The sequence below is a fragment of the Centropristis striata genome, chromosome 6 (genome assembly GCF_030273125.1).
Source record: "Centropristis striata isolate RG_2023a ecotype Rhode Island chromosome 6, C.striata_1.0, whole genome shotgun sequence".
NCBI classification, from domain to species: domain Eukaryota; kingdom Metazoa; phylum Chordata; class Actinopteri; order Perciformes; family Serranidae; genus Centropristis; species Centropristis striata.
Genome location: NC_081522.1, coordinates 2,013,365 through 2,039,140, shown reverse-complemented (window position 1 = coordinate 2,039,140; position 25,776 = coordinate 2,013,365). Strand labels below are relative to the sequence as shown.

General features: G+C 37.6%; 1 protein-coding gene across 1 annotated transcript; it reads left to right on the top strand.

Moving 5' to 3' along the window:
• The first annotated feature begins 10,084 nt into the window (after positions 1-10,084).
• On the top strand, positions 10,085-23,240 carry LOC131972759 (probable E3 ubiquitin-protein ligase HERC3). Its single transcript, XM_059334469.1, has 23 exons — positions 10,085-10,560; positions 11,774-11,894; positions 11,997-12,073; positions 13,522-13,743; positions 13,912-14,003; positions 14,206-14,336; positions 14,492-14,616; positions 14,705-14,781; positions 14,863-14,981; positions 15,142-15,201; positions 15,805-15,910; positions 16,059-16,257; positions 18,045-18,193; positions 18,326-18,439; positions 18,773-18,871; positions 19,057-19,221; positions 19,310-19,456; positions 19,615-19,781; positions 19,888-19,942; positions 20,031-20,101; positions 21,019-21,202; positions 22,490-22,598; positions 22,801-23,240. The coding sequence occupies exons 1-23, from the start codon at positions 10,335-10,337 to the stop codon at positions 23,031-23,033; spliced, it is 3,048 nt and encodes a 1,015-aa protein (XP_059190452.1). The 5' UTR covers positions 10,085-10,334; the 3' UTR covers positions 23,034-23,240.
• The last annotated feature ends 2,536 nt before the right edge of the window (positions 23,241-25,776 follow it).

Sequence of the window (25,776 nt, the reverse complement as noted above, 5' to 3'; positions counted from 1 at the left end):
CTTTTTTGCCATTTTGTGTCTTTTTTTGTAATTTTGTGTCTTTTTTTGGTCATTTTGTGTCTTTTTTTAAGTAATTTAGTTTTTTATTGACATTTTGTGTCTTTTTTTTAGTAATTTTGTGTCTTTTTTTTTAGTAATTTTGTGTCTTTTTTGGTCATTTTTTTGTCTTTTTTGGTCATTTTGTGTCTTTTTTAGTAATTTTGTGTCTTTTTGGTCATTTTGATACTGCCTCCAGCGGCCCCCAGGTAATTTGAGTTTGAGACACCTGCTTTAAACCCTTGTCAATTGAAATGATGAATATTAATGATTACTAGTGGCTGTACACCTCCACAGTTTGTCCTGTTAGAAGAGATGTATGAGGCTGGTAATCTGGCCGCTCCAATAACACTCTCACACTCGTTTAATCACTCTTTTCTGATCCATTTATTTTAGAATGAGATATGTGCATCAACAGATATTGATATGTGTGGTAACTGAAAAGAGAAAATAAATATGTAAACAAATATAAAAGTTTAAACATCTGAAACAGTAATGAATAAACAATATGATATGATATAAATGAGTTTGAAATTACATATGATGACAGAACTAAACTACAATGAATGGTTATAAGGAGGAGCATGAAATTAATAAGGGACCGTCAATATTTTACGTATTTGAACTGAAAAGCGGCACTGCATAGGCCTATTATACACACACTGAACAAGTAATTACGCGACGGTCCCTAACTGACGCCTGAGCGCTCGCGGTCCAATTTAACGAGGAGGAAAAGTCCGACATAAACTATGGAACCTGGTCTCACAGAAATCCGTGAAATAGCCACGGATTTCGCTTAACTCAAAATCCGTGGAATAGCCACGGAATCACTCAAATTTCCGTGAAACTGACACGGATTTCGCTACAATGCAAGTTAATGACAGTCATATCCCGTGGCTATTGGTTTGTTCCAAGTCACGTGACTTTCAAGGTCCCGGCGGTCAGAAGAAAAAACATGGCGGACAGTTCTCTCATTTTTAGTGAAAAATCAATATTTTGACTTAGTTTCTGCATAAAAATGGATTTTGATCACATTTCTAGCGAGAAATATATGTTTTATTTTCTAAATATTCGCTCAGTGAATGTACATAATCACTTTGTATGTTGGAATAGCCACGGGATATGACTGTCATTAACTTGCATTGTAGCGAAATCCGTGTCAGTTTCACGGAAATTTGAGCGATTCCGTGGCTATTCCACGGATTTCTGTGAGACCATGTTGAAACTATGAATATATTGACTATGAACATGAAAATAAACTGAACAATATACATACACATGACATGGGAATAAGTATATGAATTAAAACAGGGTGACAAAACACACAGAAACAAACTGCAGAAACACTGCACTCACCTCTTAAGGACGCACACAGATATGAAAGAAAATAAAGAAAATATAGTCCAAGTATGAAATGGGGTGGAATCCAGATGATGAGCTATGAACTGTAATGAAAGTGTAGATCTAATAGTCGTGTCCCTGGAACGACAGATACCAAAGGAATTTGAATATAGAATCACTATCTATCAACAAACAGCACGAGTGTCAGTGGTGAAAGCACCTGCTGTTTTGCATGGCAGCCTCATGTCTGGTCAAGGTTGATAAGGATTTGTGTTTGTACATTTCTCTAGTGCAGCTATTCTCAATCTTGGGGTCGGGACCCCATTTGGGGTCGCGAGATGATTTCTGGGGGTCGCCAAATCATTTTGGAAGTCAGCTCTGTCTCCACTGTGTTAAAGTGTTCATGTGTTAATGTGTTTTAGTCTTTTTTGTCATTTTGTGTGTGTTTTTTTTTGTCATTTTGTGTGTTTTTTTTTTATCATTTTGTGTATTTTTTTGGTCATTTTGTTTCCTTTTTTTTTGGTCATTTTGTTTCCTTTTTTTTTGGTCATTTTGTTTCCTTTTTTTTTGGTCATTTAGATAGATAGATAGATAGATAGATAGATAGATAGATAGATAGATAGATAGATAGATAGATAGATAGATAGATAGATAGATAGATAGATAGATAGATAGATAGATAGATAGATAGATAGATAGATAGATAGATAGATAGATAGATAGATAGATAGATAGATAGATAGATAGATAGATAGATAGATAGATAGATAGATAGATAGATAGATAGATAGATAGATAGATAGATAGCTTTATTCATCCCCGAAGGGAAATTCGGTTGTCACAGCAGTCCGGTATTCAAGTACAATAAAATACAATAGAATAAAATACTGAGGTAGCATAAATAAAAACAACAATAGAAAAAAACACAGAATAGAACAAGGACACTTACGAGTTAAAAAAAAGCAGATCAGTTGGTAGGATGGTTAGCAAGATGAAGGTAATTATACTGGTGATATGATGCAACAATGCTATAGTGACTAGACGGTATATAATAATAATAATAATAGTACAGTATATATTATATATAATATAATATGTAATAATAGATAATAAACAATATAGAAATAAAATGAAAAATATAAATAAAGTAATTATAAGTAAAATAATATGATATATAATATATAATAATAATCGTAATAATAATAATAATAATAATAATAAATAAGGCTGGTAAGGCCGGTATAATAATAATAGTAGTATATTACAGTATATAGTAATAATAGTAATAATAATAATAATAATAATAATAATAATGGCAGCTACAGTATATATAATAATAATAATAGTAATAATATTAATAACATAGCAAAGTGTCGCATCTCAGTAATGTTGGTTCTGGCAGAGGTAGATGAGTTATAGAGTCTTTTATTGCAGAAGGAAGGAAGGACTTCCTGTATCGTTCCTTGGAGCAGCAGGTTGAATGAGTCTGTGGCTGAAGCTGCTCTTTAGCTTGTCCAGTGTTTTGTGGAGGGGTGAGAGGGATTGTCCATGACTGCCACCACCTCCTCCAGCATCCTGTCCTCCACCACCTCCTCCACCACCTCCTCCTCCAGCATCCTGTCCTCCACCACCTCCTCCACCACCTCCTCCAGCATCCTGTCCTCCATCACCTCCTCCACCACCTCCTCCAGCATCCTGTCCTCCACCACCTCCTCCACCACCTCCTCCAGCATCCTGTCCTCCACCACCTCCTCCTCCACCACCTCCTCCAGCATCCTGTCCTCCAGCACCTCCTCCAGCACCTCCTCCACCACCTCCTCCAGCATCCTGTCCTCCACCACCTCCTCCACCACCTCCTCCAGCATCCTGTCCTCCACCACCTCCTCCTCCAACACCTCCTCCACCACCTCCTCCAGCATCCTGTCCTCCACCACCTCCTCCTCCAACACCTCCTCCACCACCTCCTCCAGCATCCTGTCCTCCACCACCTCCTCCTCCACCACCTCCTCCACCACCTCCTCCAGCATCCTGTCCTCCACCACCACCTCCACCACCTCCTCCAGGGTGACAAGCTTGGAGCCAACAACAGACTCCGCCTTCCTGACCAGTTTGTTCAGTCTGTTGGCGTCCTTTGCTTTGATGCCAGGTACTTGTATGAGGGTACCATCTCCACATCCGTCCCACCGATGCTGACAGGAGAGGGCGGGGCTTATTCCTCCTGAAGTCCAACAAAGTGAAGTCGGATCAATGATAGGTATTATGGTTTTGCCAAAAGTGCTTTCTGTTCGAGGCCAGAAATTCCAGTCTGTCCATATATATATATATATATATATATATGTATATATATATATATATATATATATATATATATATACATATATGAATATATATGAAAACCTGATGGTTGCTTTTAACAAGCAGGAAATAAAGTCATTTCCATGTTCACACTGCTCTCACACACAAACATTCAAATCATCTGTGTTTGCATAAACATGAAGCCAAAACTTGCCAAAACTTGCCACCACACACATACACACACACACACACACACACCACACACACACACACACACACACACACACACACACCACACACACACACACACACACACACACACACACACACACACACACACACACACACACACACCACACACCACACACACACATACACACACACACCACACACACACACACACACACACACACACACGCACACACAGCCTAACAGAGATATCTGATATCTATATATATATATTGTTAGAAAAATTGCATGAGGAAACCTTGAAAATTGATAATCTGTCACCAACAGAAAAAACCTCACCATTTTTCTGCGCAGATCGTTGATGGGGAATGATGAGCTGGAGACGTCCAAGTTCTCAGTTTAACATAGTTTTATTACAATACGTCAAAAAATGTGCATTATACAGAGATTCTCTGGGTTCAAAAACTCATGTCCCTGATAGAAACAGACGGGTTTCAGTTTGTGAAGTCTGAACCACGTCTCTCTCCCTGAACCCATTAAAATACTAACATTTGTTTACAAAACATGCTGGTCGATTTCCTCCAGGAAGTCCCGCCTTCTTGATCGCTGATTCGCCAGTTTTAATCAATGCAAAGCGGCACGTCATGCCAGCTGGGCATACGATCTTGCTGCCCTGGACAAGGCCATCCTGACCTGGCTTCTTCTCCAGAACATTCAACAAAAACCTCCTGCCTTGTTATGTCAAAGATATCATGTCTTACAGAGCCAAAGGATTTTCACTGTCTCACATGGATTCTAAAAGTCTAAAAATATGAAACAGACAATGAAATATATGTTATAACATTAACACACAAACATAATCATTGTATCAAAATCATATTGCCTGGTTTAATATAAATGCATAGAGAGAGATGTTACACCCAAGGTTTGACCTTTGATAGTGACCTGGGTCACTCACAGAGACAGAGAACAGAGAAGCAGAAATAAAGCATCAAATCATTTACCAATATAGAAAATAATCAATTATTTTAACAATTTATATAGTTATCTATAGTTATATAGCAGTAGCCCCTGTGGCCCTTTCAGAATTTCCCCAGAGGAAATTTTCTAGTTGTTGTTGTTGTTGTTTTTGTTGTTATTATTATTATTATTATTATCATTATTATTATTATTATTATTATTATTATTATTATTATTATTATTATTTATTTTATTTGTTTTCCCCCCTTTTTATGTGAAGCACTTTCTCTTGTATGAAAAGTGCTATACAAATAAAGTGTGATTGATTGATTGATTGATTGATTGATTGATTGATTGATTGATTGATTGATTGATTGATTGATTGATTGATTGATTGATAGTTGTCTCTTTTTGTTTCTTTGTTGTTACTGTAAGTTGTGAGAGAGTGGTCCCAGCCATGTGAGCGGGGAGGTGCAGCTTTCTGTCCTGTGAAGACGGGAGCTCCGTCCTGAAGTCCTCTTCAGGTTTTTAAACTTCCTCACCGTCAATGCGACATTACTCCACCGTTAACTTCCAGAGAATGAAAGCGTCAACATTTGGGCTGACCTTTGTCCGACAGTAAGTGTATTTGACATTCATATTCAGTGTTTATGAGAAATGTTAGCTGTCAGAGTCGTGCTGCCTGTCTGTCGCTGCTATTTATAGAAGTCTGTAGTTTCTCTGTGGACCTTTGACATATAGAAAGTGTATTTGTGGATAATAATTGAGCTGCTGAACCTGAAGAAAATAATCTGACAGAAATCTGTGCAATCCTCATTTTCTACTCTACCAAAGTTTCACCAGTAGTCAGTGGCGGGCGGTGCATTTCACACTTAGGCCTTCAGTGATGTCCAACTTAGTCAATAAATACCTTTCATTATGTCAGCATTTATAACACCAGGACTGGAGAGTAGTTAGAAACACACTGAAGCACTACTAGGCATTGCATCACCTCAGTTGTGTACAAAATGGGCTATTATCCGGCGCATTTTAAAAATCAACAATACCGCATCAGCAATTAAAACATGTCTGATTTGCTACTGTCAAAATTTAAAAATAAAAGGGTCTTTAAAATGATCTTTCCAAAAAGTTTTATTAAATGAGTCCACAAAGAATATGCAAGCTTTAACAAGATTGTACAATACATTGCGAAATCGCAGTTTAATATCAGAAAGACACTAACAAGACAGCCATACTTTGGCGACAGCGACACAATAAACAAGTCTCTTTGTGAAAAAACTTTTTCATGTCAAAACGTGACGTATCACGACTTTCTGTGACCTGTTGCTTTGAGTACAACCACACAGCTGCGCCAATGCGCCAGATTATTTACATACCCGGGTGTGACTCTGTTGATCTGCATAGCGCTGTCGTGGCTCAAACTAGTAAGTATCCAATCACAGGACGTGTAAATGTCACGTTCAACGCAGATTTCATACAGCCTGGCAACATAAGATAGCTGAATTCTGATTGGATAAAAACTCTAACTTAAAACAACAGCACTGGAAGGAGCATAATATGACATGAAGGGAATATGAATACTTTTAGATATTTGGGGAAAGAAAATTTAAAATTTAATTAACCTTTATCATAATCATGATCATGATTTCTGGTTATGTTAGGCCAGCAGAGAAGGCCTTGCTGGCCCTGACGGCCCACCACTGCCAGTAGTTGTATAGTGTTTTTGCAACACAAAAACAGTGAAAGTGTGACTATGAAGTGGAATTGTGAAGTTAATAGCCTGATTCTTCTGCTGCGGCCTACAACCTGAGCTTCATCTGCAGCCTATCCACCAGGCCTAGGCCAGGCGCAGGCCCTGGCTCAGACTACCACCACTGAGCTGGTGTCCTAACCTGTGGATACTGAAGGATGCCTCGGGGTGGGGGAGGCAGGAAGGATAAAGGTTACTGTGAGGCGACTGGAAGAGATAGTTCATTCTGCCATCCAACTACCCAGAGTGAGTCTGAAATGATCAATATGGATGCTGTCAAAAAGCTAATTTCCCAGTCACTAGAACAACAGAAATCCCATTTTGTGGAGATTCTTGATAGACAAGCTGACACTTTTAACAAGTTTGTTAAAGTGATTATGGACTCCACTAATGAGAGACTGGATGCTATGAATAGGAATATCCAGGAGCTTAAGGACAGCATCCACTACACTCAGAAGGACGTTGATGAAATTAAAATCAAAGTGCCCAAGCTCTCAATGGATCACGACACTCTGGAGAATGGCTTTTGCAAGATTTGTGACTGTCTTGTCACACTTGAGTCTAATGCTGGGCTTACACCAAACGATTTCCCCAGTCCCAGACTAAAAACTGAAAGTCTTTAGTAAATCTAGGAGTCTTACTGGAGTCACAGCGCTCCCGTCATCTCCATGGATAATTGTAAGGTAGTAATCTGCTCTGTTTCATATCAGTCTGTTCCTTGTCTTTGGTTTGGATAATATCAAACGTGTTTGATATTATCGCAAGTCGCAGTGACGGAACACAATCACCAACCAATAGATGAGCGGTTCCAGACCGGCAGTAAAACCACTTCGACAGGAAAAAGTAACATCACAATAATGTTAGTAAGCTCAAGCCTAAATACAAATATAGAGATGTAATATATTTACGGCCACAAGCGGGATTTTGGGGGCGCTGTTTCATAGTAAAAAGAATAGTAAGCAGACCCGGTTAAAATGTATAAATAAATACATAAATAAGTAATAAATAATTGATGATTAATGTGTGATTAATTAAATGAAAGTTGATAGAGCTGATAAGTATAATTATTCTTATTAAACAAATAAATTAAATATAATTAAATAGGACATAAATGTATATCATGAATTCTTTTCTAAATTCTCCTTTCCTTTATTCTTTCTTATCTATTCTTCTTGTCTATTTTTACTGTAAAATAGTCAACTTTTCATGTCAGAAAAACAGAAACCCCTTTTCAGCTTTGTGAGGGGCATTTTGTGGCGTCTTCTTTTCTTTTCTTTTTTTCCAACACAAACTACTGCACACACAAACATTGCATGGTAGGTAAAAAATGCTAAAAGAATCTAGTTGTAGTCTTGTAAATAGTGATCCTGCAAGATTCACAGTCTTTGTAGGATCTCAGTCTGAGACTAGACTGGGACTAAAAAGTCTTCTGGTGTATAGGTAGCATAACAATAACAGGTAGAGAAAGATTAAGTCTCTAGCTCCACCTTGTGGCTGATGTCGACCTTGTGCTTATATTCTGACGTGTTTAAAATATTTATTATCTGTCTTTATCGTCATGTTTCATTAAATCAAACTAATTTGTTCTTACATTAAATATCCAGTCTTTACTTATTTAAATATTTATTTCAATGTGACAAACACCAATTTTTTTTTGTTGCCAAATTTCCCAAAAATGTCAGGTCTGTTAATATTATTAGAAATTTGTATGCATAATAATTTTTTTTAGTCATTAGATCTGTTGTCTGTCACAACAACAACAACAACAACAACAACAACAATAATAACAACAACATCATATTTTTTTCTTTTTGAGAACAGAGCAATGGATGTTCTTGAGTTTCTCATATGAACAGCCTCTATGGACCAAATTGCTAAAAATTAAATAAACCTATAATGGGAAAATCCAGTAAAGCATATGCAAAACATTTCTTGGCATCTATTTTGGTGTAGAAACAGTAGAAAAAGATGGGGAATATCTATCAAAATGGACCAGCAAATGGGTTGTGTTGAAAGAATAAGGCAGTTCATTATCAAACACTTATCAAAATGATTTACTTAAACCTTGTGCATTACAGGGACATTTTTTTTCAAAGTTTAAACTCAGCTCCTAGAATAAGTCTATAATAAACTATGTAGCAAAAATACAGACATACATATTTTTTTATAGCATTATATATTGTGCTCTCAGTCTAACACATAGCTCATAAAAGTTTAATTTAAGAGCGGATACTAGCCATCTCCCATGGTTTTCTTGATAATAACCAAAATCATTATCAAGAAAACCATGGAAAATGGCTAGATATCAGCTCCTAAATTAAACTCAATTATGAGCTATTTTTGTTGTTATCATTATATTTCTTGTACCAGGCATTAAAATGAACACTAAATTAAAGAAAACAAGGATGGTGTAATATTTTTTTCCATGACTGTAGTTTAGAGGTTGTGCTTTCTGAGAAATAGAAACCATGGTGTCCATGGAGAGATCTTATTGGCCACCCCAGGTGCCACCACATTATCCTGAACTATGATTGGCTGTCAAGACCCATCGGAGGCGGGACCTTCGTCGGAACCAACTGTTTGAAGAGATAATGACATTTGAAACACAAGACTGTATGAAACTGAAAGATACTGCAAGTCTGCTGAACCTCCTCAGTACCAAATACGACCTAATAATACGTACATTCAGCCGTTTGCAATAATAATGTTGTAACGCTATTATAAATATCTGCAGTCTGACACCAAAGGCTCATTAAAAGTCATTATTAACCGTCTAGATCATGGGTCTCAAACTCGCGGCCCGCGGGCCAATTGCGGCCCTCGTGACGATATTTTGTGGCCCCCACCTTGATATGAAAGTTTAATGTGAGTTTTATATGAATGGCACTTTACCGTGTTGTGTTTGGAAGGTCCCATTCTGTGTCTTTTTGGTAATTTTGTGTCTTCTTTAAAATAATTTAGTGTCTTTTTTTTAATAATTGTGTCTTTTTTTTGTAATTTTGTGTCTTTTTTTTTGTAATTTTGTGTCTCTTTTTTTTGTGATTTTGTGTCTTTTTAAAAATAATTTTGTGTCTTTTTTGGTCAATTTGTGTCTTTTTTTAAAGTAATTTAGAGTTTTTTCAGTAATTCTGTGTCTTTTTCTGTAATTTTGTGTCTTTTTTGGTCATTTTTTGTCTTTTTTTTGGTCATTTTGTGCCTTTTTTGTCATTTTGTGTCTTTTTGAGTAATTTTGTGTTTTTCGGTCATTTTGTGTCTTTTTCTGTACTTTTGTGTCTTTTTTGGTCGTGTTTTGTCATTTTTTGGTAATTTTGTGTCTTTATCAGTCATTTTGTGTCTTTCTGTAATTTTGTGTCTCTTTGTGGTCATTTTATGTCTTTTTTTTTTTTAAAGTCATTTTGTGTTTTTTCAGTCATTTTGTGTCTTTTTTGTAATTTTGTGTCTTTTTTTGGTCATTTTGATACTGCCTCCAGCGGCCCCCAGGTAATTTGAGTTTGAGACCCCTGGTCTAGATATTGCGATATTGAAGGGAATATTACTCTTTCAATAAGCCATTCATAGTTTCACTTTCCTTCCTCCTCCTATAAAGTAACAAGCAGCTGACTCACTGTGTTGTGTGCCAGCGGGCCTGTTGGAGTTTCGTTTATTCTGAACTTTAGGTTTTGTTTTCCGTGGCTCGCAGCAGTGTTTGTGTCCGCTTTAAGTTTCGTTTCTGCGTCCCTTTAAATCATGTGTCGGTCCTCATAGAGACACTGAGGCCGGCGTCATGTTTACATGGGGAGAGGACAGTCAGCGGGGCTTCAGGATCAAAAATGGCTCAAACATCAGCGAGAGTCCAGCAGAGGACGGGGTCCATCACCTCCAGCTGGGATATCACATCACGGCTCTGTCTGCAGCTCACAGCCTGCTGGCTTTTATCAAAAGGAATGGAAACTCCTTCATCATCCGCACTAATGAGAGTAAAGACGGCGGCAGAGTCCGAGGGAAACAAAGTAAGCACCTGGCTTTAGTTTCTGCCTCCATTTAGTTATGAATTACTAATGATGACAACCACTGATCTAGTCACCCACTCACCATCTCAATACTGTTCCATGTTTTATTTTGTTGCCACTGTTTTTAAATTATTTTATGCTTTTTTGTAAAGTGACCTCGGGTGTTTTGAAAGGCGCTTATAAATAAAATGGATTATTATTATTATTATTACTGAAACTGAACTGGATACAGCTATATTACACACAGTTAAACACTTTGGCATGCTGATCTATGAGCAACCTGCACTAACTCTATTCTACAGGATCATCTCAATACATTAGAATATGATGGGAAAGTCCATTTCCAGTAGTTCCAGTCTAATAGCCCCAACAAGTATTGAGTCATATAGATGGACATACTTTTCAGAAGCCAACATTTTCATATTAAACATAGCCTACTTTAAAAAATTGGTCTTTTGTAATATTCTTTTTTTTTTGAGACACAAAATTTTAGGTCTTCATTAAATGCAAGAAATTAAATACATTAAGTGATTAATTGTTTGGGCCTCTGTGTTATTTCCACTTTTTGAATTGAATTACTGACATAAATAAACGTGCTATGATATTCTAATTTATTGAGATGCACCTGTATATCTAACCCACTGTGACTGTCTATTTCTGTTTTCAAGTGCAGCTCTCTTTTTTAATGTATACACATCTGTATGACATCTACACTGCACTAATGGCTCCGCTTGCAGTATTCTGTGTATGTTCAGGGCCGAATTCACAAAAGTATTGCACGCATCATTAGATTGATCCTGTCCAAGTGTCTGACTCAGGTTATTGAAATCAGCAATGAAGATCAGCTGATCTTATCTCTGATGACACACTTGTTGCAGGTAAATGAGTCGAGTCCAGTCTATGAAGGAAAAAACTGCACAAGCCAAACTGCACTTCACCCCTCACAACCCACACTTTAACCTCTAGCGCATTTATATTCTCCCACTGGGATGATTGCAATCATATGCAAAAAAAGGGGCAAATTGCACTCAGTTGCAATTTCTTTTTTTGTTTGTTTTACTTTTTTATAGCACTTATATAGTTCCTATCATTGATTAGGTGTCTACAGACTTGGTCCACATCTCATCCCATTGTGCTGGGGACAGTAAAGCTGTGCTGTATCTTAATAACCAGCTGCATCACTTCCACCTGCTGTGCTCCTGCTCTCTTTCAGAGTTTGTGAAGGAGTGTAAAGAGAAGATCCAGGCTGTTAGCTGTGGTGATGATGTGGTCACACTGCTGTCTGAGAGAGGGAAAGTTCTCTGTGTGGACCCAACTCGTTCCTACATTGCAAGGTAAGGACAAACTAAGGTCGATTTTTGAATTTGCAACAACAATAGCATGTTGGACTCTGATAAGTAAGTATTAGAGCTGTGTTGTGTTTCCTGATCTCTCAGGCCGCTGGAAGCTTTGTCTCAGATAGCAGTTTGTCAGGTTGCTTGTGGGAGCCAGCATTCAGTCGCCCTGACCAAAGGTACAGTAATTATAATATAACTAACATCAAGCTGAAAGGGTGAATGGACCTGGTGCTGCTGGTTAGAGCTGTGCAGAGAAAACAGTTTTACAAATGAATTCTACAACAAAAAACTGAACAATTACTTATTACAAGCTTCATGTATGGTTTTTGTTATTTAGCATTCAAATAACATGTTTTATTCTATTAGTTCTTGTAATTTTTTTTCCTTAATGGGTACAATACGTTTTTCTTCAAGGGATATTGTTTTGGTGGAAAAATATATAGACATTTTTAATGTTGTTGTTGTTTTTTTTTTATTAATCCCAATACAGAAATGAATCTGTTTGTTTGATTTTGTTAAACACTTTTATTGTTAGAATAAAGACAAAATATGTTTTATTAATTTATGTCTTTTGCAGTCTCTAAATCAGGTGTAATGTGAACAAATATAGATTTTAAATATTTAATTACAAGCATTCATCGCATAGAATTGAATGATTCAGTGTAATGGCATAATGGAAAGAAAATAATTTTCTGAAAAAAATATTCTGTATACCAATAGGGACTGAGATCAAATATCAGGAAAGTGTTTGAGTCACCAGATTACAGTATTATCCACTGCTAGCGTGGCTAACACCAGACTAATCTCAAATGAGATCTAGTCTGGAAACCAGCCGTTCATTTCTCCGTAGAGGAGGCGTGGTTTACGATCCTCCAGAGCCGTTTATTGGACGCTTAGAATGTCTATCAAAGCGTCTGTAGGTAGCTCTTAGCCAATCAGATCAGTTATACCAGATGACGTAGTAGAGCAACAGAGATGGATGTTTGTTGTGTGTGTGTCTGTGAGAGAGTGTTGTTTGCTGCTTTGCTTCTCCAGTTCTCGCTTTCTGCAAGATTATTTATTTTCACGCTTTATTCCCCCTCATGTCATTCAGCCACACACATCCACTGATTTTATGGGCAATAAACAAGCTGCTGCGGGTCTCTGGGGGCTCCGCTGTCCCCCGGCTCAGAGCCAGATCACCGGCGTTACAATAGCGGGGCTAATAGCTACCGCTAACGCCGTAACGGTAGCGTAGCGCTACCGCTATTAGCCCCGGTACCGTAACGCCGGTGATCTGGCTACGAGCCGGGGGACAGCGGAGCCCCCAGAGACCTTTCGCCTTTCAACTTTCGCTCTAAACTATTTAAAACACCATCTACAGCTAAAGAGAGTTTCGCGTCTGCAGGAGCCATGTTGGATCCGTAAGAAAACTACAAGCTTCCAAGTGCCGAGTAGTACGCGTCATCGTCTTGCCGTCCCTCCCCGCTCTGTGATTGGATCCCTAAAACAGGGCTAAGAAACCTCCCTGGTTGCCAGACCCCTTGGCAGTTCAAAATGAAATCGAGCGCGCAAGGCAGTCTGGGTATACCAGGCTAATCCACTACACTATTGAGACCACAAAGTCATGGTGATGTCTCCACAGATGGTCAGGTGTATACGTGGGGCCAGGACTCCAGGGGCCAGCTGGGTCTGGGGAAGAGGAAGCCTGGTACCAATTCACCCCAACACCTCCGATGTCTGTCAGCGATCCCCCTGGTCCAGATCGCTGCAGGAGGAGAGCAGAGCTTGGCCCTCTCTGTCTCTGGAGGTGTGTTCAGCTGGGGCAGGAACCACTGTGGACAGCTGGGCCTGGGACACATGACAGGTACTGGAGCTACAAGCAGGATTTATATTCACCTTGTCTCTTTCTGCAGACTTTTACAGATTCATTTTACAAGCAAAACAAATACAGGAGTAGACTTTAAAATGTAGTTATACCATTTCCATGACATGCAAACCTAAATGTTTCTTTTCCTTTAATGTCTTTCTGCAGACAGACATACACCAACTCCTGTTCATAACCTGAACATGAAGAAAACCATTCACATTTCCTGTGGAAAGGACCACACTGCTGTTTTAACAAAGGTACCATTCTTAATTGTACTCTTTCTCATATACAAATGGAATTATGGAAAATCAGTCAAAATGCAACATGGAGATTATTAATTAAATTAAAGCCACCAATTAATGACATTAATTGGTGACTTTAATTGCCTGTAGTTAGGATAAGCGGTTAAGGATAATGAATGAATGAACTTAAATGAGGCTGGTCTGGTTTCTCCCTCAGGATGGAGCAGTGTTTACATTTGGCTCTGGTCAGTATGGACAGCTTGGCCACAACTCATTCAGCAACCAGCCACGACCTCGGCTTGTTGCAGAGCTCTGGGGGGCAAAGGTCACCAAGATTGCATGTGGACGGTACAGTATATCACCTTTTATAATCATTCTGAGGACAGAATATCACTAAATCAAATATTGCAAGAGGCTAGGAAGCCACTCCAATAAAAACTTTAAACAAAGTAGCTAATAAAAGTGTGTTCACATCTCTGATGACAGTAAAATGTTGTTTTTAGACATCACACGCTGGTGATGACAGACTCAAAGAGGCTCTACTCCTTTGGATGTGGAGAGCAGGGCCAGCTGGGACATGGAGAGGAGACTCATCCCTCTGTGCCGCTACCTGTTCACCTGCCACAAGGTAACTACGATTCTGTTATAAGTCAATTAAATCATGTGAATGCAGTGAATGGTTTCACCAGGAGGTTAACCTTTTATTCTTATTCCAGACACCACTGATGATCTGAACATTAGAAACATCTTCGCAGGAGGAAACTGTTCATATGCAACATGCACGGCTAATGAGGTACCAACTAAAAACATCCAGTTCAGACAGCGATGGCCGGGTCAATGATGTCATCATCAGCTTTACTTGTTTATTTGTCAGGACATTCATGAGGAGGCTCACACCGACAGCGTCAACAATGTCACACAGCATTGTCTTGATGATGTGATTGACAGATGGACCTCAGAATGTGATCCAAAGTCATGGAAAAAGATTAAACAGTGAGTAGATATGGTGTGGCGGTTTTCAGTAGATTATTACTTTGTTGAATAGTCTGAGGTTTTATTAATGTCATGACATAAGTTATGATTTGTATTTAAAGTTACTAACGCTGCTTACTCTGCTGCCTTGCAATGGACTAAAACTATGAAATCTCCACAGGGAAATTCACAGGATGTTTTCTTCTGCATCCTGTTTGAATGGCAGCTTCCTAAAGAAAAGGTAAACACAATATCATCACTTCTTCTAATCTGGTGAACATTTCCTCACTACATCATGGATTGTGTTGTAATTTTGCGTAGACGTCGATGGTTCCAGGATGATTAATTCCATTTACCTTGGTGACCCAATAACTTCTTATTAGCACTATTAGCAGGTCAAATTTCATATCAAGTTGTCCAATTTATGACCAAATACTTACTTGGTGCTAATCAGCAGGGACGGAGCATGGGGGGGGGGCTTCTGGGGCTCCAGCCCCGAATGTTTACTAAAAAGCTCCAAAACCTGCTAACACCAAAATGTAATTGCCAAAAAATACACAGTTTATCATGGACAGAAACCATAAAAACAGGCATTATGGCCAAATTTCCAACTTTGTTGAGACAAGACAGTTTGATAACAATACAAAACCAATGAAAGAGGCTCTACAGGACAGTTTTTTCTAGTGTTCCAGATTTTTAGGCATTTATTATCTCAATTGTCTTACAAAATAGAGCATATAGCTCGTTATTAGCGGCACACTATACGCACATGTACAACTGTGCCTCAGTACAGCGTCACAGCTGGTATGAATGTGAGCTTCATCTTTCTTCTTTGTCTTCATAGCAAAGATCAACATTTCCAAACTTCACCAAAGTACTCTGGCTTGGACTTGTCACTAGCACGACACGCTTTCAAGAAACTGGTAAAGAAGGACCGTGTTTTTGCAGAGGTATGTAACTGGATATTGTCCTCTCAAACTTATCTGCATAAAATATACAATGTGTTCAGGTTGAAAATGTTAACAGTAACTCAGATGTGTTTGAAAATGATCAAATCATCCTGATATTCTTCCCTTGCTGTGCTTTCCTAACCAACAGGTTGAGGCCGCTGTGCTGCACCTGCTCCCCTCTCTTGAGGAGCAGCCAGTGGGAGTGGAGGGCTTGAGGGTCTACCTGCTCCTCACTGAGCTCCTGCATGTCATCCAGAGACTCAAACGGCAGCAAAACAGCACAAAGCTTGCTGAGGCGGTTGCAGCTGCTGTACTAAACTTGTCAGCTGACAACCTGCAGATCGTAGGTACTGTCATGTCACATACATGCAACATCAGCAATATACTTTCATCTTATTGTTTTTGATATTACAGTATACATTCCAGTTGTAAGCCTCAAGATTTTCATGAAACCAAACTACATTTTTTATGCTATTTAAATGTGGTACCCTCTCTACAGACATGCCCACTATAAGCTAATTCCATGCAGTTTGGGGCAAAAAACCCAACACACAGCATTTTTGCTTTTGTATGTTCTTCGTCAAGGTCTTGTTGTATTTATGGAATATGTTGAAGGGATTTTTGTCCATTTCTATTCATTTTCAACAACAAAAAAGGCACTTATTAGCAACAAATATGTGTAACAGATGGTATCATGAATCAAAAATAGCAAAAAACAGAAATGGGAATGGACTTCATATACTCACATCATAATATTCTGAAGCCTTACACACTTTAATCATTTGGATTGATTGATTCATTAATTGATTGAGTGAGACTATAGACTATGCCCCAGGCTTCTTCTTCGGTCGTCTACTGCTCCTCTCTGCGTTTTGGTCACACGTACACTAAAAAGGAATCCAGTCAACCGGCTCGGCCATGACAAGTGTACTATGACTTTTCTAAGTGTTTTGGCTAAAGGTTTTCAGATTATTCTGCAAAAACACGCCAAAAAATCTGCCCAGTGTTACCTTATGGAGAAGCTAGGGTGGATGACATTATAGCTAGAGTGTAGAGGGAGAAAAAAAATTGTCAAAAAATATATTTGGAAACTGCGCTCGATGCCGCACATGCCAATCTACAGATATAATTTATACATAGAAACGTAGGAAAATTAGTCTTGTCCCTCACAATCCTCTGGTAAAGCTGTCAGAGTTATAGTTTGGGCGTAGGACGCACAGATGATCCACCAACACCACCAACAGCCTCATAGACCGCCATGTTTAAAAGGCAGGAACATTTCTGGAGGAAAGCAGAGCTACCAGTTTCTTCTGATCGCTCTCAAAAAAACAATTTCTTAATTTTCCTTCACAAAACACATATGTAGACGTTCAGGAAGAACACAAGATGCTCAAAGTGAAGTTGGTTCAATTATAGGAACTACGGTTTGGCCAAAAATGTTTTCTGTTTAAGGGGAACTTTCAGCTGTTTTTCTCTCTCAGTGGCATCAAATGTCACAGGAGCAGCTGTGGTTGATTTCTCTGCTCTGATTGGTGGCCGCCACCTGGCCACACACACCCCGAACAGACACACACACACACACACACACACACACACACACGTGCACACACACACACACACACACACACAGACAGGACAGACATGTTGGAAACTTGATCTGTCACATTCCTAAGCAATCGTAGAGATAATACTGTAAACTACTCAGCAGTGTCAGAGTCACGGGCCAAGTGGAGTCAAGCACACTCAAAATTTCTTTAGAAATGTTCTTGTTCATTAATTAATATTACATATTTATTACTAGAACGACTTGCTGCATCTCTAATTCGTCTTTATGTTCCCAGTTTTCAAATGATGTACACCACTTCTATGTGATACCTACTGTTGACCTCCACTCACATTTAAAGAATCCAACAGAAAAAAACATAGGGATGCTTTTATTTTGAAGCTCAGGAACTGCAATATATTGCTTTTAGCTTAAGACCTAAATTAGTTTTCAATGTTTTGTTTTTTTTGGCCGTGGATCAGTTATATTATCAGTTATATATATTTATATATATATATATATTGCATATCTGGCTGCATTCTGCATGAAATCAAATGCTCACTGGCATTAATGTCCATGATTCTTTTTCAGGAGACTGGTGGTCCTTATTGTCACCTTCCACCAAGCTAAAACACATCAAGGTGTGGAAGAAGGCCTTCTCAGTGATCCTGTCCTCAGACCCTGTTCCTCGCAACTCTGGAGTCAGAAACCTGCTTCTAATCCTCCAGTCCATGTACAACGTTAGTATCAGTTATTGGTGGTATTTTCCACAAACGTCTCCTAAACCAGTATTCATGTTCACTCTTACTACATAATAAAGTATTTTACATTGTTCAACTGTTCACCTAACTAATGTAACACCTGTCTTAAAGGTCAACAGCAGGAGTGCAGAGCCTCAAAAGTTGCCAGATAGTGATTTTTGTTTGTTGATTGACTCCTTTTTCATTGAAGACGACCTGGAGCATTGGCGGCAGTCACAGCGCAGGGTAAAAAACAGTTTTTACAACTCTGATTCCCAAAAAGTTGAGACACTGACTAAAATAATTAAGTGTGATTATTTGACATTTTAGCACATTCTATTGAAAACTGTACAAAGACAATATATTTAATGTTTAAATTGATCAACTTCATCGTTTGTTGTAACTATACATTCATTCTTAATTTGATGAATGCAACACATACCAAAAAAGTTGGGAAAGGGGCATTTTTGTTTAATATATATCAAATAAAGTAGTCTTTTGGTATAGGTATTACTGTAAGAGTACTGGTACTGTGGTTTTCTATACAATACCAACTCGTATCTGTCTTTTCCCTTTCAGAATGCACATGCTCAGCCTCTTATCCTCTGTAGCTTTCCCGCTCTGATGGATCTGGAATCAAAGAAATTTGCGTTTGACCTGGATGCTACATACTCCAAGGTACAGAAGCTTTGAACTGTGCCTCATGAGAACCAGCCTTTACAGTCAGGGTCAAGCAATGGAAATGTTTTTTTTCATTGCAGTATGATAGAATACATGCTCTCTGTGTGAGCAACACCCTGAAACTTAGCTTTCACTTACACATCACAAAATGGTTTAATAAGATGAGATTGTGTTTTCTCCAGGAGGAAGCAAGTTGTCCCAACCACCTGTTCTGGGATTTTTGGAGTTTTTTTCTCCCTACCCCGTCACTTCTCTTCAAACTGGCCCTGAGACGAGCATCAGTGTTGGAAGACACCTTTAAAATACTGGCTGCTGCTCCACAGAAGCTTTTCAAGCTTCCACTTTTGGTAAACATGTAGATTTGATCTGATAGTTACAGTCACACAAAAAAACTTGCATTAGGAAATCTTAGTTTGTGCTTTTTTTGTGTTCTAGGTCGTTTTTGATCGCAGCTATAAAGAGGATGATAGACCACTCTACATAAAGGACTTTTTTTATGATGTGTTCCACGAGTTGGTGTCAGCTGAATCAGGGATGTTCATGTTCAACGACTCCAAAAGGCTGGCATGGTTCCCCTCTAACGTAAGTCTTTAGATCCTTTTACAAGAGCATTTCTATTTATTGATTGATTTGTATACGTATAATGAAATAAGATTCAATTCTGATTTTAAAGTCCTACCTCATAATCATGATTTTATCATTATTTTTCTGATATAAATTGTCTCTTCCATCAACACCAGGCAAAACAGGAGGAGCAGAAATACTTCCTGTGTGGAGTTCTGTGTGGATTGGCTTTGTACCACCAGCACATCATCCACTTCCCCTTCCCCTTGGCTCTGTTCAAGAAGCTGCTCGGTGTAAAGCCTTCACTACAGGACATGATAGAACTCAGCCCAAGTGTGGGGAGGTAAGAGGAAATTAATGTATATTTAAATCTGCCAAATGTTTGGTTTTAGGTGCTCATTTCTGGTCATATATCTTAGATATTTACATATATATTATTGTGTTTCAAGGAGTCTGCTGAACATCCTAAAAGACGAAGATGAAGACACGGGTTTGGACTTTACAGTATGTCTGTTTTACATAAAACTTCTCTCCAACTGACAGTTTGTTGTCATTTCCCAAAGCAGTGATATTACTTTCTTCTTCTCACCAGATCTTCTGGGATGGGGCAGAGGTTGAACTTGATCCTAAAAATCCTGGAAAGCCAGTGACAGGTCAAAACAAGTAAGGCGTTACTCCTTCGTTCAAATATTTGTCACTTTTTTGTGTATTTTGTTATTTCAGAATCAGAATCAAAATTACTTTAATAATTCCAAGGGGGAAATTGCTTTTGTTACAGAGATTCCAGTGCGAAAATATTACTAATTATGAGATAATAAATCAAATAAAATAAGAATAAATAACTAAAACAAATATACAATTTGTATACAACGTATATGCAATATACACGCACAATATAATATATACATATATAAAGTTATCATTTGACATTAATGATGTAAAAAGAAAACATTGAATAAATAAGCACACATTACACTATTTACATCATGCACTTTAAACACATTATGTAACACATTCTCTGTGTCAGTGACCTCTTTCACAATACGACTAATCATTGTAATGCATTGTTACTATACTAATAAATATAACCAATAGAGAGATAGATGTATAAAAAAATCATTCCTATATTCCAGGCAGAGGAATTTAAACCTGTTAATAAGTATCTCTTAAATTATATAATTTCTTCCTGCCACTGACCGGGAGAAAGTAATTTGTGATTTAATTTCAGTCATTTTTTCCTTATTACTATGATTCTATAATTATTAAAGGGGAAAAATACAACAGCACATTGTCTGCTAACATTTAAATACAGTGCTATAACATCCTCAAAGCAATTTTTAGGGCAAATAAACTGATATTATAAGTAATGTTGATAGGAACATATAATTGTGTATCATCAGCATAGCATAAAAATGAAAAGACGAGGAGGAAGAGGAAATGAAGTTGCTACAGTTCCACAGAAATGCCAGTCAGAGAGATAAAAATGTCATCACTCATGGTTGAAATAAAGTGCTTTTGACAGAGTAGTTAATAATTTGAAAAACATTTTGGATGACTTGGAACTTTCCTCTGCTGAACAGGAAGGAGTTTGTGGACGCCTATGTGCATCATGTCTTCAACGCGTCAGTGGAGGGTGTGTTTCACGAGTTCAGGCGAGGCTTCTTCCAGGTGTGTGAGCGGGATTTGGTGAAGCTGTTCAAGCCAGAGGAGCTGCAGCAGGTGCTGGTGGGCCAAGACTTCACTGACTGGGCAAAGCTGAAACAGGTACAGTCAGACCGTTAAATGTTACTTTAGTCCCTCACAGACGTTTAGGAGCTTCTTCTCAGTTTGCCACAGCAGCATCAATTCAGAAGCCCCTGCCAATGGACAGCAACAGACAGTAAATGGAGGATATAAAAAGTCATCAATATAAGAGATGAAGTCAACAATAAGTTGAGACGAAGCCAGGTTATCAGCCAAATAGGCCTGTGTGGGGATTAGTCTTTCAGCCTGCAAACATCGCAAAAAATAAACTGTTTTCAAACTGGTATAAAATTGGCTATTGTCTTACCTTCAGAAGGGATTTCTCTTGATTGTCTTTGACACAAACTCCATAAATGTCCATGGTGCCGATCATGTAACTGTCATAATGAGAAACCCAATGTCAATTACTTTACACTGGCCATTATATATATATATATATATATATATATATATATATATATATATATATACATTTTTTAAGCTTATGTTTGTTATGAGCCACTGGTACTCGGCCCGGATATAAGCCCCAGTAAGCCTGTGCATTAAACACACATTAAACAACAGATAGTATATAAATAATGGACGTAGTCACTGTGACGTCACCCACTGGTTTGCGTACTGCACAATTGAAGCATCGAGTTCGGTCTTATGGCTGTCGCCATCTTGCATTACATCAGTTTCCATCTTGGTTTTTTGAAACCGGTAGAGACCATACTTGGACTGGGGAGGCGTGAAGGGTGTATCCAAAACTATATTCTTAATGCTAAAACAAAATGTACGTTCTTTCATGAATTGAAAACACACAAAGGGTTAAAGCTCTATGAAAACACGACAAACATGTTCAAGGCTGTTAAGATGTATGCAGTGACGTGGATACGCGACCTGTTAGTGACCTGTCAATCAAAGGTAGCCACGCCCCAAATCATTCTCTGCTTTATCATCTGTTTTCTTCTAAATGGGGCCATTATTTACACAGTAACATCATATTGTCTTGAAGAAGACTTGAAACTAGCGATTGAGACCATAATGTTACCACAAGAATCTTTTTCTGAGGTAATAAATCAAGTCAGAAGCAGTCTCATTTGTATGAGATAGATAGGACCGGAGTTATTTTGCAACCGCCGTTGACTCTCCTGTTGGATTTATGACAGAATGCTGAAGACTGCTCATATTATTGGGTACAGTCCAGAAGAAAGGCTTCTTGTGGTCTTTTTCTGAAACTCCAACTGATTTATTGCATATTGTGCTTCATTTTAATATGACAAATGATAATAAAACTCTAGTAATTGTAACTGTGTGTTTCACTAGAACACAGATTATGAGGGGGAGTACCAAACCAGCCCACCACACCCCACCATACAGATGTTCTGGGAGGTTTTTGATGAACTAACGGAGGATCAGAAGAAAGCTTTCCTTTGTAAGTATTGTATCTAACTTTGACATATGAAACAATTACAATGTATCATATTGCAACTCTGCTAGACTGAACTTTCTATATATGTATTCAAGGGAAGGTAACTAATCATTGCATTCTAAATAATTAATAGATCAGTATTGTTTCGTCACCAAAATCTATTTCATAGCAAGAAACTTAGTGAAAACCACTTTTCCCTCCGTAGGGTTCGTGACTGGTTTTGATAGGGTGCCTATAGTTGGCATGGGAGACATCAAGATGAAAGTCAAAGTGAAAAAAGCCCAGGACCTCTCCTACGACCAGGACAATCCTGAGACACACACGTGTTTCTCAACGCTGGAGCTGCCCTTGTACTCAACCAAGGAGATCCTGAGAACCAAGCTGACTGAGGCCCTGAGCAGGAACAGGAAACTCAGGTGCATCGGGACTGGACTGTGAACTAAAGACTAACTTTATAATGGAGCACTTTATAAATGTCAGAGCAAGGAGCAGCCTCTGTAGCTCCTGATAGTGAACCTGTGTGTTAGACATGAAGGGTTTGAAATGCTTTCATGAAGATGACGTGTGAGGTGGGATGATGCAAACATTTTGGCAATGGTTTCAACCTCAGCTCCTATAACAAGTCTATAATATATATATATATATATATATTTATATATATATACACCATATATATATATATATATATATATATATATATATATATATATATATATATATATATATATAATAAGTATCAGACCCTTAAGGGCAAAAATTTCCCTATAGAAACATAATATTTAATTCCAATGCAATTACAGCATCAAAAGCTTTGACTTTAATATTGTAGTTGTTCCTATTTTCCACCAAACTGAGTCTTATGGGGGCAAAAATAAAACAGAACATTTCCCCCCCAAAATGTAGCATCATAAACACACTGGCATTTAAACTGTTAAAATTCTGAAAATGAATGAATATTTAGTAATATTGAACAGGGTTGATAATTCAGTAAAAAAGATGTGGAAAATAATTATAGTACATAGTATTTTGCATGCAGTCCTTTTTTCAGGAAAGGGGCATTTTGTCCTAAAATGTACAGGAAATGTTGAATTTATTGCCTCAACAGTGGTACTGTGTAAATACACTGGCATATAAAGGATTAAAATTCTGAAAATTGGTAAATATTTGGTAGTGGTGATAAGGACTGGTGATTCAGTGAACATGGAAAATAATAATTTTCAACTTCATGGCAGTTTTTTTATGCAGACGTATTAGTTCTCTGCTTTTTTTTTTTTTTAACCAGAGATGCACAGTGGTTACATTCTATTTCTTTTATCTCCATCTCCTCAGGTAATAAAGAGTGTTACTGTGGGGCCAAATACATGTAACATGTTTCATGTTGGAGTAATAAAAAATATGTTCTTCTACTTCTATGCTGTGGAATAATTAATAAAACTCCAGATAGACCTTTAGATAGAGCTTAATGCTGCAATGTTTAATTCAAATGCAGCATCTCTTGAATATATTCAGTCAACACGCTGAGCACAACAATCCACCACTTAGTGACAGTGCAGATATTTATTGTGACTTAAAGAGATGATTTCATTCTTATTGCTGCAGATAGTCAGGTGTGTTAACATAAATTGATGTTCAAGAAATGATGTAACATACGCACAGATTAGATATATTTATATTTATAGATTTATACATAATGTAATGTATAATTATGTTTAGTTTTCTTTTGCACAATTTAAAATGACAAATATAACAAACATGAAAGCATGTACATTGCAGGGAGGGGCAGAAAATCTTATTAGAAAACCTCCACCCCCCAAAAAAAGTTAAAAATGTCACAATATTTTAAAGAACACACAATTAACATACATATACATCCATACATATATGTTATAAATAAATACATAATATATGATTATTTGAGAGTCTTCTATCTTTGATTACCCTCATACTGTTGGTTATTGTGTTAAATGGTAGAAATAGCATTTATTTAAGGACAACACAGATATAGTGTCTCGAAATAATTATAGTATCATGAAAAGTGACTCAGTATCTCAAAGTAAACCTAGAAACCATTATTTTTCACATACTAAGTCATTTATTTGAGAAGTTTCTCATTATTTTTAATCATTATATTTTCATCATATTTTTTTTTTAGATATTATTGTTTTAATAAAGTTTGTCATTATTTTGTAAAACTATGTTATTATTTTGAGATATAAGTCATTATTTTGTTTCTCACTTTCTCAATATAATGACACAGGATTTTTTTTCCCATCAAACAATATTTTTAACCGGCAGAAATTCATTTTTTTCTTTTCTTTTAATCACTGAACTACGGAAACGAATTGCTGCCACACTAAAAAAAAGGCTCAGTATCACGTTATTATATGCAAAGTATGTTATTATAACAATATATTTATAACGTTTTTCGTGATAGTTTCACGTTATTTCATGATAATTATATGCATACGTTATAAAGTGATATCACGCTAAAACGTGATAAATATATTGTTAGAATACACTTTTCACGTAATGACGTGATACTGAGCCTTTTCTAACGTGTGGCAGCAAAATGTGAACGCACTCTCATACACTTTGAAAACGTATTTTCAGAAGCCCCAGAATAATATAAAGAGAAACACCTTATACCCTCCGTGCCTTATTATGTTATTTTACTAGGGCCTCGGGGCAATCGCACCGAGCACTGGTCCCATACAGCAATATCTGCAGGGACCAGTGCTGCACTACTGTTATACTGTGGATTTCTTCTTCTTCCTCTTCCGGACGCAATTTCGTCCCGCTACTAGTCTACAAAGTAGCGGTAGTAGTACTACAAATTATATATCAAAATGTGCGGTTTGATCGGGATCGGTGTGCTATTACTTTTCTCTACGGAATATGAATTTTTCGCGACGTAAGTCGCGAAAAACTGCCCAAAATTTTGCATTGAAATGAATGGGACGGCCGAAAGAAAATGAGCAAAAAAGAACATTAATTGAAGATTTTCAGACGTCTACTTCTCCGGCATAATTTCACCTAGAGACTCCATTTAAACTTTAAACAGTAGACACAAGTCTTGTGTATCGGTGTATTAATCCACGTTTCGATAGGTCATATAGTTTTTTATCAATCCCTGTTCAATGACCATGATCATTTTTGGAGAAATTCTGAGATTATTATGGGT

Coding starts and splice junctions, on each gene's coding strand:
- LOC131972759 (XM_059334469.1), top strand. CDS start 10,335: ATGTTTACATGGGGAGAGGACAGTCAGCGGGGCTTCAGGATCAAAAAT. Junction 10,561..11,773: donor CAGAGTCCGAGGGAAACAAA/GTAAGCACCTGG, acceptor GCTCTCTTTCAG/AGTTTGTGAAGGAGTGTAAA. Junction 12,074..13,521: donor TTCAGTCGCCCTGACCAAAG/GTACAGTAATTA, acceptor ATGTCTCCACAG/ATGGTCAGGTGTATACGTGG.